Raw genomic sequence first — 14,727 nt, forward strand, 5'->3', positions numbered from 1 at the left:
ATTCGATCTGAAAATTCAAAATTTCCCCAAAATTCAATATGATCCAAACCATACTATCCGAAAATCAGAATCCGAAAAATTTCGGATAAAATCCGATCCGAACTAAAAAACCAAAATGTGAAAAAAACCAAAATGTGAAAAAAAACAAAAATTCAAAAATAAAAAAATTCGAAAAATTCGAAATACATATCAACAAAACCAATTAGGTAATTACAATCAAATTAAGGTCCAAATTAACAAATCATTAATTATAATCAACCAAGATGAGCGTGTAGAGTTAGAATTTAGAAATATTTAACTATTTAAGAACTAATATATATATATATATATATATATATATATATATATATAATATTATTTATATTATTAATATAATTCAGATTTTAGGTTTCTTCCGGATTTTAAACCTATCAATCTGATCCGATCAAATCCAAAAATCCAGACTTTTCTTAAAAGTCAATCCGATTCGATCCAAAAATCCTAACGAAATTTTAAATTTTGATATGGTTCGGATCGCATATTCGAATTTCGGATATTTTTCTCAACCCTACTTTAATATTGGCTTTATGAAAAATTTAAGTAATTCCAAACAATCCAAATGTGAAATTTTTTCTAATGCCCCAAATTTTATGTCATTTGGTACGGGGTGATTAGGGTATATAATATATCTATGACATATTAATATTTTGTTTGGTACAAAGCACACGAACTTTTATAAATCAAAAGTTTGAAAAATATTATTTAGATTTAAGTGATTTTGTATACCGCCTAAGGAGGTGATATATGTAATAAAAATTATAATCATAATTATTATTAATTTTATATAATTTTAATTCATCATACCAAACAACATATATCTTATAAATATATAATGCATTATGCCAATGATATTAATATAACATATGGTAAGAGATATCTCAGTCAAACATACCACAACTTATCACATGCCGCGTATCAAATGAGAGCTAATAATACGCAAAAGCTTGAAAAGAATAGTTTGAACCTCTTAAACTATACCAAACCGTATGATAAAATAAAATAAAATAACTTTAATCACTTTCAAAACCTTGAGAGAATGAACTAATGTATATAAATTAACTTATTTTGATGTCAATATATGTTACTGTCACAATGTATATATATACATATATAGATATACATGATTTCGAAGATCACACACACAACATTCATAAATAAATACTCCCTCCCTCTTGTAAAAATAGTATTAGGAGGGAGTGATACGAATTTTAATAAAGGTGGTTAAGTATGTCATGATGAATAGAGAAAATGGCCCACCATTAAGGTAGTGTTTTTTTTTTTTTTTTGAGATGGACCATAAAGATAGGGTTAACAAAGATAATTAATTACTATTAATTGTTAGTAAGAGAGGGTCCCAGTCCCACCATGTGATAGAATAAGTAAATAAGTTAATATATTGATGACAATCTATTATGGGATAGTAGTGTCCATAAATAGAATATGACTATTTCTTGTGAACACTCCAAAAATGAAAATTAGGACTACTTTTACGGATTTGATGGAGTAGTAAAATTCTTACAAAATAGTGGAGGGTGCACGTGTCAATTGTAAGCACTCATAATTATTAATAATTCTAAATATTCAGAAATTCAAACCACAGACAGAGACTTATTATCCTAATATTAACAACCACCAAAAAATTACTTAATTGTGATTGAAGTTAGTGATTCCATTTTAATTTCCAGTACGTAGTCTACTATGCTAAAGTTAGGAAACCCTAACTAGCTAGATTTACTTTATATATTCATTTATTACGAAAAAAAAATGTACGAGTGGGGATCAAGCTATATTCAAAACACGGTACTTACGTGTATATATATATATGCTTAATTGGTTGCATGGCCCAGTGGTAGATGATTAATGCCTAAACCCCTAGATCTTGGTATTACCCAAAGAAAGAAAAACACAATCACACTCTAATCATTTAGGTAATTCGAACCTTCGACCTATTAGTTAGGACCGAGGGAAACGTCTTACCAACACATTGCACTTGACTATCCTTATTATTTAAACACTAACATTGGAGTCTCATTTTAGTCAAATTTAAGTCATAGAGAGCTCCAATGGCTACCAAACTCGATCACTGCAAAATCCTCCCTTCTTCTCCAAACCACAACGCTCAAGAACTCACTCTCCCTCTCACACATTTCGACATCCCATTCCTTCAATCCGATCCCGACCAAACCCTAATTTTCTTCGATTTCCAATGCTCCGAGCCTCAATTCCTCGACACAATCCTCCCCGGCCTAAAAAATTCCCTCTCCGCTACCCTCACACACTTCCTCCCCCTAGCCGGAAACATTCTCCTCCCTGCCGGAAACTCCAGCATGCCGGTCATCCGCTACCTCTCCGGCGACTCAGTCTCCCTCACGGTCGCCCGATCCGACCAAAACTTGAGCTATCTCACCGCGAACCACCCAAGGGCCGCCGATGAATTCTACCCTTGCGTCCCCCACTTGCCGCCGGTCACCTCCTCCTCCGCCGCCGCCGTGTTCCCCGCCGTCGCGTTGCAGATCACACTATTCCCGCAGCAGGGAATCTGCATCGGCGTCGCGTATTATCACGCCGCAGGAGATGCTAGTAGCATAGTCAATTTCATCAAATCGTGGGCTTTTGTAAATAAATTTGGTGAGGAATTTTATCTAAAATATGGTGAACTTGTACCGGTATTGGATAGAACCCTAGTTCAAGATCCGGATAGATTAGATTCCAAAGCATGGAATCTCGTAAAAGATTCTAGGGTTTTGCCAGTTGAGATGGAATCTACGGCATTACCCACCAACAAAGTTCGTTCCACATTCCTACTAACACAAAACCAAGTCCGAAACCTCAAGAACTATGTCTTCGCTAATAACCCTAATTTGGACCGCGTTTCATCCTTCGTCGTGATCACCGCTCACGTCTGGAGATGTCTGGTTGAATCCGACGGCGGCGGCGGCGGCGGCAGTGACGAGGCCGTGTTCTTCATGCTCGCCGTGGACTGCCGGGGGCGCCTGCGTCCGCCTCTTCCCGCGGCTTACTTTGGGAACTGCGTGGTGGCCGCGGTTGCGGAATCGAGGCGGGGACTGCTGCTGGAGGGAAAATTAGGGTTTCTCGCCGCGGTGGAGTCCTTGGCCGGGGCGATCGGGAGGGTTTTGCACGGCGAGGGAGGGATCGTGGAGAGCGCGAAATGGCCGTTGGACTTCGCCGATTTTGGCGGGAAATATGTGGTCGCAGTGGCCGGTTCGCCGAGGTTTGACTTGTACGAAGCCGACTTCGGGTGGGGGAGACCGAGGAAGTGCGAGTACGTGCATCTCGATAGGGAGAGATCGATCTCGGTGGCGAAATCGAGGGAGTTTGAGGGGGGATTCGAGATCGGATTGTCGAGGGGGGAGGCGGAGATGGAGGTTTTCGAGTCCGCGTTTCATCGAGGACTCGAAGAAATCTTGAAGATGTAATTATTGATGGTAGCTAGTGTTTCATCTCTTATTCTGTTGAATTAATTTCTATTGTTGGGTCGTTTTCATGATCACTTGATATGGTATATGAATAAGATTATGGAATAGAGGATCTCGTCATCCGGTAAAACTATCGTTAATGTTGTAGAATTTGTGTTTTCCATATTAACCCCACATTTCATGTGTGCTAGCTAACATGTATCCCACTACTTCAATTTGTTATTCCAAGTAAAATATTCCTCCGTCCACGAAAACAAGACCTAACTTAAAAAAGAAGAGTGGTACAAATTATAAGAAAATCTGTATTGATTTTTTTAATGAGGGAAGAACGAATTTGAAAATTGAAAAAAGTTAATTAAACTAATGAACAGAGAAATGAGCTCACAACTTAATGACAGCAGAAAGGGCTCACAAATTAATTAAATCATTATTAAAAGTATGTTATGATATACGTATTTAAGTAGACGATGAAAATAACAAATTAAATTTTATTTTCGTGAATGGAGATATATATATATATATATATGTATATATATATATATATATATATTGAGGAAAATGAGAGCTATATTTTAAGAGTAGTGCTATTTAGACAAAATTTGCTCGAACCAAAAAAGGTTAAGAAATGGGTTTGTTAAGAAAGGTACCATCTATATATATATGAGTAAATTTTGTACAAATATCACCAAAGTCTACTACTCCCAAGTGGAGAATTCTTATGCTCAAGTTCGAAAACAAAGTTTTAGATTTAGGCTTTAGCAAGAGAATCCGCATCGCCTACACGATAGTGGCCTACTTGTGTAAGGCTCGCATCGTGTAAGGCGATGCAGCCCTCCCTTACACGAGGGCTACACATTCTAACGTGTAGTCCGATCGGCCGTTCAAAATAGGCGCGTGTTTGACACGCGCCATTAAAAATATATATATATATATATATATATATATATATATATATATATATATATATTCAAATTTTGAATTTGATTGCCTCGATTTTCGTGATTTTTTTTTTAATCTCTTCTTTATCTTCTCTTTTTCTTCTTCTTCTTCTTCCTCATTTTCTTCCTTCACCTTCTTCATCTTCCTCACTTCTTCCTTTCTTCCTCTCTCTACACCATCCATGGATCCACACAACCCAAATTACTATGACGTAAATTGGTGCCCCGATCTATCCGACGACTATCATCCCAATTTGTCAGGATGTAACTGACAAACATGGTTTTCATACCTCAATTCCACATGTTTTGTTGTCATTTCCCTTCATGTTTTGCTTGTGAATGCTTGTTTGTGCCCGAATATTTAGTTTTATGAAGATTTGATATCTTGGTGTAGTTTTGGAGTAATTTCAGGAAAAATAAAGGATTAATTGGAGCATTTTGAAGATATGAGATTGAAGTACGTCTCGAGAGGAATCCGTGAGCGCAAACGGCGACCAAATCCGAGTCCGGACGAGGGAGAACGGAGCAAAACGAGCGGACTGTGCAAAACGCCCAGTACCCCGCGGTCACCACCCGCGGCCGCGGGGTGGGACCGCGGGTCAGCTGTTCCCAATTCCAGGGGTGTACCGCGGTCACCACCCGCGGCCGCGGGGCGGGACCGCGGGTTCCCTGAGTTTTGCCCACGTTTGAGCACCACGGGCGCGGGCCATGACCGCGGGAAAAGAGCGGAGTCGCGTTTTTCAGCCCTTAAACCCCTTTCTCCCCCTTTTCCTCACATTATTCATCTTCCCCAACCTCATACTCACCCATTTCCATCTTCCCCAATTCATTCACACCAAACCCTAGCTTCCATTACCACATCTTTTTACCAAGATTGAAGGCATTGAAGAGGAGAGAAGATTGAAGAAAGCTCATTAATAGGATTTGTCACTTCTTACTCTCTCTTTCATTTATGTATTTCTTTGATTTTGGTTTGTTGTTTGTGAACATGTTTGGATAAAATCCCCCATTGGTTTGGGGATTAGGCTCATGGATGATGTGATAGATTGATTATTATGCTTAATATATGTATTGATTATTTCCTTGTTATTATCTTTTCAAGCCCTAGCTTTAATTCTTGTATGGATTGTTGGCCACTTTCTATGCATTTCTAATTTGTGATTTGAATCGGGAGAGGATAATCATAATAGATTAGGAGCTTGAAACATATTGACTCAATAAACCGGGAGGTTGAGAGTTGGGTGAGAGTTTACCGATCATTTGTGCTCTTGGGAGTTATAGGTAAGAAGTTGACCGGGGACGGCAACTATGACCCGTAATCTACAGTTTTAGTCGTCCGGGAGGGGGCTAGAACTAGTGGGGAGATCACTCTAGATAAATAGGAATCTCCGCTCTGCAAGCAACGAGAATGATGAAGAAAGGACACCCAGCCTACCTCGTATATTTACACGGAGAATCGGGAACCGAAAGGAGCGTAGAAGATGTAGCAATTGTACGAGACTTTTCAGATGTATTTCCAGAGATTCTGCCAGGGCCGCCACCGGACAGACCAATTGAGTTTACCATTGATTTGTAGCCCGGGGCAACTCACATTTCAAAGGCACCGTACCGGATGGCTCCTAAAGAGTTGGAAGAACTTAAGATACAACTTCAAGAACTTTTAGATCTTGGATTCATTAGGCCAAGTGTATCACCTTGGGGTGGACCCGTACTTTTTGTGAAGAAAAAGGATAGCACATTGTGAATGTGCATAGACTATAGAGAACTGAACAAAGTAACACTCAAGGACAAATATCTTTTGCCAAGGATAGATGACCTCTTCGACCAACTCAAGGGAGCAAGCGTGTTCTCGAAGATTGATTTGCGATCTGGTTATCACTAGCTGAAGATTCAACCAGAAGACGTACCTAAGACGGCGTTTCGAACTAGGTATGGCCATTACGAATTTGTAGTTGTGCCATTCGGGCTATCCAACGCACCAGCCGTATTCATGGACCTCATGAATCGAGTTTTCCATCCATGTTTAGACAAATTTGTCTTAGTATTCATAGATGACATCTTAGTATACTCGAAAGACGAGAAAGACCATGAGGAACATCTGAGAATTGTCCTAGAAATGTTGAGGACGGAGCGCCTTTATGCCAAATTCAGCAAGTGCGAGTTTTGGCTCAGTGAAGTCACGTTTTTAGGACATATTGTGTCATCAGAAGGGATTAAAGTAGACCCTGAGAAAGTGTAAGCGGTGCGCGAACGGAGATCGCTTACTAACCCTAATGAGATAATAAGTTTCTTAGGATTGGCAGGTTACTATCAGAGGTTCATAGAAGGATTTTCCAAAATCGCAGAGCCAATGACGCAACTACTCAGGACGGGAATAAAATTTCCTTGGACAGAGGAGTGCAAGAAGAGCTTCCAAGAACTCAAGGAAAAGTTAACTACGACACCAGTGTTAGCCGTCCCAACAGCTGATAAGGAATACGTGATCTATACAGACGCGTCCAACAAAATGGACTTGGTTGCGCATTAATGCAAGAAGGAAGAGTGATAGCATACGCATCGCAATAGCTTAGACCACATGAACTAAACTACCCGACCCATGATCTAGAGTTGGCTGCGGTGGTGCACGCACTAAAGATTTGGAGACATCACCTATATGGAGTTAGGTGCGAGATATTCACGGACCACAAAAGCCTAAAATACTTTTTCGAGCAAAAGGACCTTAACATGAGACAAAGGAGATGGCTCGAACTAGTGAAAAATTATGACTGCGGTATTAACTACCACCCAGGCAAGGCCAACGTAGTGGCTGATGCATTGAGTCGTAAGCCTCAATCTAAATTGGGATATCTTACCACTCAAGAGGATGAGCTCATAAGAGAATTTGAAAAAAAAAATGAGCATAGAAGTGGTCAAACCACCAAGAACGATAGCAAGCGTTGTTGCAACGGTACCTAACTAGAGGAAGATGATCGTAGAAGCACAAAGAAAAGACGAGAAGATGGAAAAGCTAAGGGAAGCGGTAAGGAAAAGAGGCGTCAAGAATTATCAAGAAGCATCAGATAATGCTATTCTCTTTGAAGGAAGGATATGCATCCCCCACGATGATGAACTTAAGGATAAAATCATGAGCGAAGCTTACGATACCCCTTATACTGCCCACCTGGGGAGCACTAAGATGTATCAAGATCTAAAGAAGCATTTTTGGTGGGAAGGCATGAAAAGAGACATAGCATCCTTTGTAGAGAGATGTCTAGCTTGCCAACAAGTGAAGGCCCTACACCAAAGGCCATATGGAAAACTACAACCGTTAGAAATTCCAGAATGGAAGTGGGAGCACATAGCAATGGATTTTGTGACCAGTCTACCCAAAACAAAGAGAGAAAACACTACCATTTGGGTAATAGTGGATCGACTCACAAAATGTGCTCATTTTATACCAATACCGATCACACACGAATCAGACAAGCTAGCTCAGTTGTATGTGCGAGAGATTGTACGCTTACACGGCGTACCCGTGTCGATTAATTCAGACCGAGACTCAAACTTCACATCTACATTTTGGAAGAGTTTGCAGAAAGAGTTAGGCACAAGGCTAAATTTTAGCACCGCCTTCCACCCGCAGACAGATGGGCAGTCGGAAAGGACAATTCAGACTTTCGAAGACATGTTGAGAACAGTGGTGTTAGACAGAGGTGAAAGTTGGGAATCAGTGTTGCCGCTGATTGAGTTTGCCTACAACAATAGCTACCAGGCGACCATTGACATGGCACCTTACGAGGCGTTGTATGGAAGAAAATGCAGACCACCACTTTACTGGGATGAAGTGGGTGAGAGAAAAAATCCTAGGATCGGACACGGTCAGTGAAATAATTGAGATAGTTTGTCATATTAGAGAAAGAATAAAAGAAGCACAAGATAGACAGAAATCGTATGCTGATATGCGCCGAACTAAGTTAGATTTTAAAGTAGGAGGCAAAGTCTTCCTAAAAGTATTACCCTCCAAGGGAATAACTAGGATTGACGTAAAAGAAAAGATTACACCACAACTTGTGCGACCATATGAGATTTTAGAAAATAGGCCCAATAGCCTATAGATTGGTGTTACCGCCAAGTTATGAGAATGTCCAATGTTTTTCACATATCCCAACTCAAGAAGTATGTTTTGGATCCAAATGACGTGATCCACCCAAAACGAAATGAAAGCTTGAAGGTAAGATGCTAGAAAGATATCAGAACTTTAGCGATGATATGCAAATTTCGGGACGAAATTTTTGTTAAGAGGGGTAGTATGTAGTAGCCCGCTATTTTATTTTATGATTAAGAGCAACAAATGCAATATTTATTTTTACATCTTTCAGTTGATTTAATCCAGTGATTAATATTCAGTTAATTCAGCTCAAAGTTCTGAATTAGATGCCATTACCTGAGATGACCACGATTGAATTATTGAGTAGTCAATGATTTATTTCAGATTATAACTGACTTAGCAAAGTCATGTTATTTATTAAGTGCAATAGAAATATTATTTATATTATTAGTTGTTATTATTTTTGTACTTGCTTAAGTCGTGAATTTATTCCGGCTTGTGAGGAGAATTAAATCTTTGGATTTAATTTAGATTTTAGTCCGTGAATTAAATCTGCGGATTTAATTTAGATTATTCTAGCAAAGCAGGAAATCAGATATCGAGCAGATATACAAACACGCGATATTAACAAATCCGAAACTAGTATTTTATTAATCACACGTTACTATATTACAGATTTATAACATCCCACATTGGGTATATCCACCAAATCTTCTATTCTTACTTCCTCCAACTCTATTACATAACCTACTCTAGTACACAATCTGCCAAGAAGCCAATAAAGAAAAGAAGTGGGAGATATGAAATGTCTGGGGCTATACAAAATCTGCAGTAGCCTCCAATTCCCTCCAATCAAAGAGTGCTACTTTATCAAAAGAAGGAAAAGAGAAAAGGAGGAAAGAAGAGAACGTGTGAGTGCAACAAAAAGGTGAAAAGAAACATCAAGTACTGTTACAGCACTCCCCTCCCTTCAACTCTGCGGCCACCTACTCACAGTCATACTATAGTACAAAGTAGCGGTCTTTCAGCCGCACACCTTATACCTAATCCTATTCCTTCACTTGTAAGCTCTCTTATGGTATTAAGATAGTCAAATAGCCAACTTCACTTCAAAGAAAAAAACACCAGCCATAATTCTTTTCTTTCTTTTAGGCGCACCAAGGTTCAGAGAGGGAGGGTTATTTCTTTCAACTCCAGCCTTGATTTCGAAGAGGTAAGTTGTAGCTTGAACTTCCCCATTCTTCCATAGTTCACCTGCATTCGTTAAGGAATCATTTTTATTTCAGTCATTCTCCTACTGAAATCAATAGCAGCAGCCACCAAACACCAAACAATTACAAGGTAATTGCTAAACTCAGTTATTCTAGTCAATGTTACATGCTCATACCCATCAAGGCATCTTTTAAAAAAAAATACTGAGTACATAAATGAGTCTATATACTTAAGGGGCTTAGCAATCACGAAGTCAGTAAGAACTCTTATGATATATAAACAACTACATGCTTAGTTTAACCTTGCATAATAGATATATATAGGAACCAAGAGGATCACATTTACATTGAACTAGAAAGAAAGAACCATAGCTTGCTACTTTTGCATTTATACCAAGAGATGGGACCGAACCTTCGTCGATGAGAAATTCGGAATCAGCCGGAGGCTGACTGCTTGTTCGTTGAGGCGGAAGAGCCTTCCTCCGACGGCAGACAACGATACCGGCCAAGGAAAGCGCGACGGCATCAAACCAGGGGCGACAGACCATCGGTGCTTCTGAGGACCCAGAGCGGCTGCCCTGTTCGTCGAGACAAAGGAGCTTTGATGACGACAAAGGACGACGGCGAGTCTTCAGGAATGGGAGGCGAGGTTGAACGGCGACCCTCGCTGAGTTTGGGGATTTCTTCAACAGCAGCGGCGGTGGTTTCGCTCAATCGAGAGGAAGCCAGGGCCGGCCGCGAAGCTGTACTCGAGAAGATCGAGATAGGGGGAAGAACGGCGTCAGCCTCGTCAATTTCAGAGGCGGCGACGCCAGCCTCGCCGGAGATCCCAGAGGCGGCGAATCCAGAGATAGAAGCTAGGGCTCGATTGGGTTGCTTCGCCGAGACTGAGAAAGGTGAATCGGATGAGAGGGGCGACGCCCTTGGCCGGGCATAATCTCACCGGGGTCATTCGCGGCGGATGCCTCAAGAAGATGATGACGGCGGCAGATTTTGGCAGAGAAGGGGCGGACGAACTGGATCTATGAACGGAATTCAGAAAATCGAGAGAGAGAGCGAGGCGACGTCGGCTTCGCCGATTGACGGCCAGAGAACCACGGCAGTGCCGATTTCAGATTTGGGAGAAAAATTAGGGCTTGCACGACTTCTGGATTTGAGAGAATTAGAGAGATGATTAGCGAGAGGGAGAAATGTATGAGGAGGAACGGAGGCATGACCTTGCCGGGCTTAGGCGGCGGCGACGCCGGCAACCTCGTCGGAGCCGAGGTCGAGAGAGCTCGACTGGATTTTGAGTTTTTTTTCAGTGAGAGAGAAAAGAGAGAAGTGTGCGTCTGTTTGAGAGAGAGAGAGACCGAGTGGGAGAGATAAGGAAGGATTTGGGCCATTTTATGTGGGCCGAATTTTGGGCTTGTTTTTTTTAAAACTTGGGCTTTGTTTAATTTGTTTTGGGCCTTTCTTTTTTTTTTACAATTGGGCTAAGTTTAATTATCTAACTTGGGCCCAGTATTAATTATTTTAGTTGGGCTGCTACCATTTCATTTGGGCCCAAATTTATTTAATTATTTGAGCTCAACAATCTCATCTCAGTTGGGCCTTGTAATAACTATTCAGTCCAAATTTAATTATTTTATTTGGACTCTAAATTTATATATATGAATTGTAATTATTTATTTTAATTCAAGCTCACTCTTAATTAATTATTAGGCTGTATTATGTAGAGCCTTTTAATTATTTGACTTATATTACTACTTCAATTCATATTTGTTTAGCCCAGTTAATTAGACGCAGCTATCCAATTACAATTAATTTCTATGAGGTTATCAAGCGGATCTTCGATTTAGCTACTTTCTTTTATCGATTAAATAGGGCGACATCTATTTATTATCAAGTGGGTTAAAACACTCTAAGATGAGCAGATTAATTATAGTTATGATTCGATTTCATGAAACGAGACTTAGTTAGTTTTCTTAATCCAATAGCCTGTTTATTAATAAAACCCCCGGATTATGACATTAGAATAATAAATCATGCATAAGAGATTCATGCATAGTTCCTCACGCATTCTCATTATTTGAGAATTTTTGCTCGAGCAAATATCTTATTTAAAGTTCTCGCAATAAAGGTCAAGCGGGAGAGCAATAACTAGATTAAGAGCCACTACACCACAACAAGAGTTGCTATCAGGTGGGCATTACTTTCATATATATCAAATGAGTTTAAATGTTACGTTCAAGCAAGTTATTTCATGACTAAATTAATTGAAGTTATTTCAAATATTGTCTTGCCATAAAATGTTTCAATTTCAGTATGATATCTATCTGATGTTACTTTTATCATGTAATCGAATTCGGGTCTTGAGCAGTTGATAGCTATCCTGCCAGGGCTAGTGTACACCAGTGACCGTGAGTCATCTAGCGGGTTGGCCGGTCAAGTGACCGTGAGAGGTGGCCACCTCTCCGGCACAAAGTTCCAGATATGATAGATTACAAGAGAACTTAGACTGCAGTCGAACTTTAAGAATCACAAATGAATTTAGTAAGCTTGGGCTTATTTCATGAAAAACTCCCTTGCTGTACTGTTTATGATGGCATGACAATTTACAACTTTACGAAGCATGTTATATTTCATAGTAGGCATATGTGCCCACTGAGTACCTTTGTACTCAGCCCTGCATGTATTTCTAAATGTGCAGGTTGAGCAGTAGCCGATGGTGATGAAGTGACGAGCAGGAACTTCTTTTGTCTCGACAATATATATATATATATTTTGAAAAACTCTTGGGTACATGTCTTCATACATGTAATCAGAAACCTTATTACTTCCGCTGCGTACTCAAAGAAGTCTTATGTTATTATGGCTAAGTCGGAAATATCCGAACTTACTAGTTCAATCGAATCATTGCAACTAAACCTTCGTTATATATATATTAGATGTTTCCTTCGTTATTAATGAAAAGTATGATCCTTCTCTATTTATTCATTCCCCTTTTCTACTCCCGCTTCTTATCTCCCTCCCTTAGTCATGGTTTCCCGGTTTAATTATCCTTAATTAAGTCCGGTCGTGACAGAGTGGTATCAGAGCAGTTCGTTTGCTCTGAACCCAAGAGTTACCCAATTAGTCCTAAATTTGATATTAGTATGAAAGAGTCAGTCAACAAAAGCTCATCACTTCATCACATCGTCACGCTCAACAAGAAAGAAAGAGGTAATGATTTTTTTTAAAAACATTGAAAAGTTCACGTTTCATGCGACTGTACCGATGCTTATATTTAAGTTTTATATCTTTTCGATTGATTAGATATCTCAATGAACTTAGATGCGTTAAGAATGCATGATCACTGTTACAAGAAGAGCAAGAAAACTAAAAACTCAGTTATATCTCACTATAGTTATAGTGAGGAGCCTAGAAAGAGGAAGAAAATCAAATGTCACTTCAAGAGACACGAGAATTCAATGAGAAAAGATACAATGAGATGAAAAGAAGAGTGTCACACATGAGTCCGTGACACGAGAATAGTTCCTTATTCAGGCTGTTCACCCGTGACAAAATACTAAATCAACCATTGCCTTACCGACAAGAACTTACTTGAGACATTGCTCATAGCGATGAGTATGACTTATGCAAATTAGCTAGAGGTTGTGTGATGAGCCAAGACTCATTTCTAACCTTCAATTATCACCAGTTATGGCATGAAGAGAACCTTCATGATTTATGTTCGAACTTTAGAGTAAGACTCGCATAGGGTCATAACGCTTTGTATAATGATGTTATAGTATTATGATTAGAACTGTCAGCTTATAGTTTCAGATATTCAGAACCTTTTTATTTAAATTACTTATTTCATTAAGCGGGAACACGATGAAGAATCCCTATTGATTACGATCACCTGCTACGAATCGAAAAGATGAGTTGTGGCATAGATAATTTGCAATTACCAACCATTATGATTAATCAGAAAATTTACGCAGTATGTAAGATGGTTCAGAGTTCAACAAGAGCCATAGTATCGACAACGACTTTATGCTATTAGGTATACATACCTTAGCCTATTAGAGACATCGCCTCAGTTAGAATGTCTTGGATTAGACATTCAGTTTAGTAACCAGAATGAAAGCGTTGACTAAAGTCGTTCCATGATTTTGTATTGTGTGTGGTTACACATACCTTGCAAAGATGCCCAGAGATGCAAAATTCATTTCCTGTAAAGGCATGAGAGAGTGCTTCGAATTACATAAATGCATTACAAGCATTATGAGAATGAACGCTAGATACAAGAAGTACGATATTAAGATCATTCAAAGGATGAATATTGAATAAGGTCGAATGTGTTTGAATGGTCTTGTTTCGTGTAAAGAAGATTTTAAGAAAGTGTTGATTTTAGGAAGAAGACCCAAGCTTGGGAAGCTTCAGCGTATTTTCAAGGATAAATTTTAGATGTAAAAAAAAAAAAAAAAAAAAAAAGTAGAGATCTCAGACCAGAAATACCTTTTGCAGCCCAATAAACAAAGAGTTACCAAGTTCGGAAAAGTAATTTCGTGTGACTGAGAAATAATTGTGTTGGACCTGGCCAGTCCACATGACCAAAATCTCAGTAGTCGTCATATATGGGTCTCTAAACCTATATATTTAAATTTTCATCTGAAAAGCCAAGCGGGTTCAGATTATTAGGTCATTTCGTTTCGACCTTTTAGTCAATTCATTTCTACCCTAAGGTCATTCCTTTTCAATTGTTTGACAAAATTGTTGAAACACTTTGCCAAATTGTCTTTTGTGATTTCAATCATTGTGGTTTATTAGTTGTTAGTAGATTTCCGGTGACCTAAAGACAAACAAGTATTCACCAGATTAAATTCATCTGGCACGTATGCCTCGATCGAAGGGTCAAGCACGTGATCCAACTAGACCATCTCTTATGGATTTAGTAGAACGTTATTTGTGTTTTTCAGAAACGTTGATTGTTCTGATGCTTTTTATGCCCTTATGCTGGCTTAGTTGTTTGACTAGTACTAGTACTG

The 14,727-nt window shown here is 39.2% G+C and overlaps 2 protein-coding genes across 2 annotated transcripts in view; one reads left to right on the top strand and one right to left on the bottom strand.

Annotated features, from left to right (window-relative positions):
• LOC131012585 (protease Do-like 7) overlaps nucleotides 1-14,727 on the bottom strand; it is a 498,535-nt gene that overhangs the window by 38,674 nt on the left and 445,134 nt on the right. The window lies entirely within an intron of this gene.
• LOC131007598 (phenolic glucoside malonyltransferase 1-like) lies at nucleotides 2,103-3,476 on the top strand. The gene has a single exon (XM_057934503.1). The coding sequence runs from the start codon at nucleotides 2,103-2,105 to the stop codon at nucleotides 3,474-3,476; it is 1,374 nt and encodes a 457-aa protein (XP_057790486.1).

This window comes from Salvia miltiorrhiza, chromosome 2 (genome assembly GCF_028751815.1).
Source record: "Salvia miltiorrhiza cultivar Shanhuang (shh) chromosome 2, IMPLAD_Smil_shh, whole genome shotgun sequence".
Classification (NCBI taxonomy): Eukaryota; Viridiplantae; Streptophyta; class Magnoliopsida; order Lamiales; family Lamiaceae; genus Salvia; species Salvia miltiorrhiza.

Bases quoted from the DNA above. Each gene is read 5' to 3' on its own strand.
- LOC131007598 (XM_057934503.1), top strand. From the start codon at position 2,103: ATGGCTACCAAACTCGATCACTGCAAAATCCTCCCTTCTTCTCCAAAC.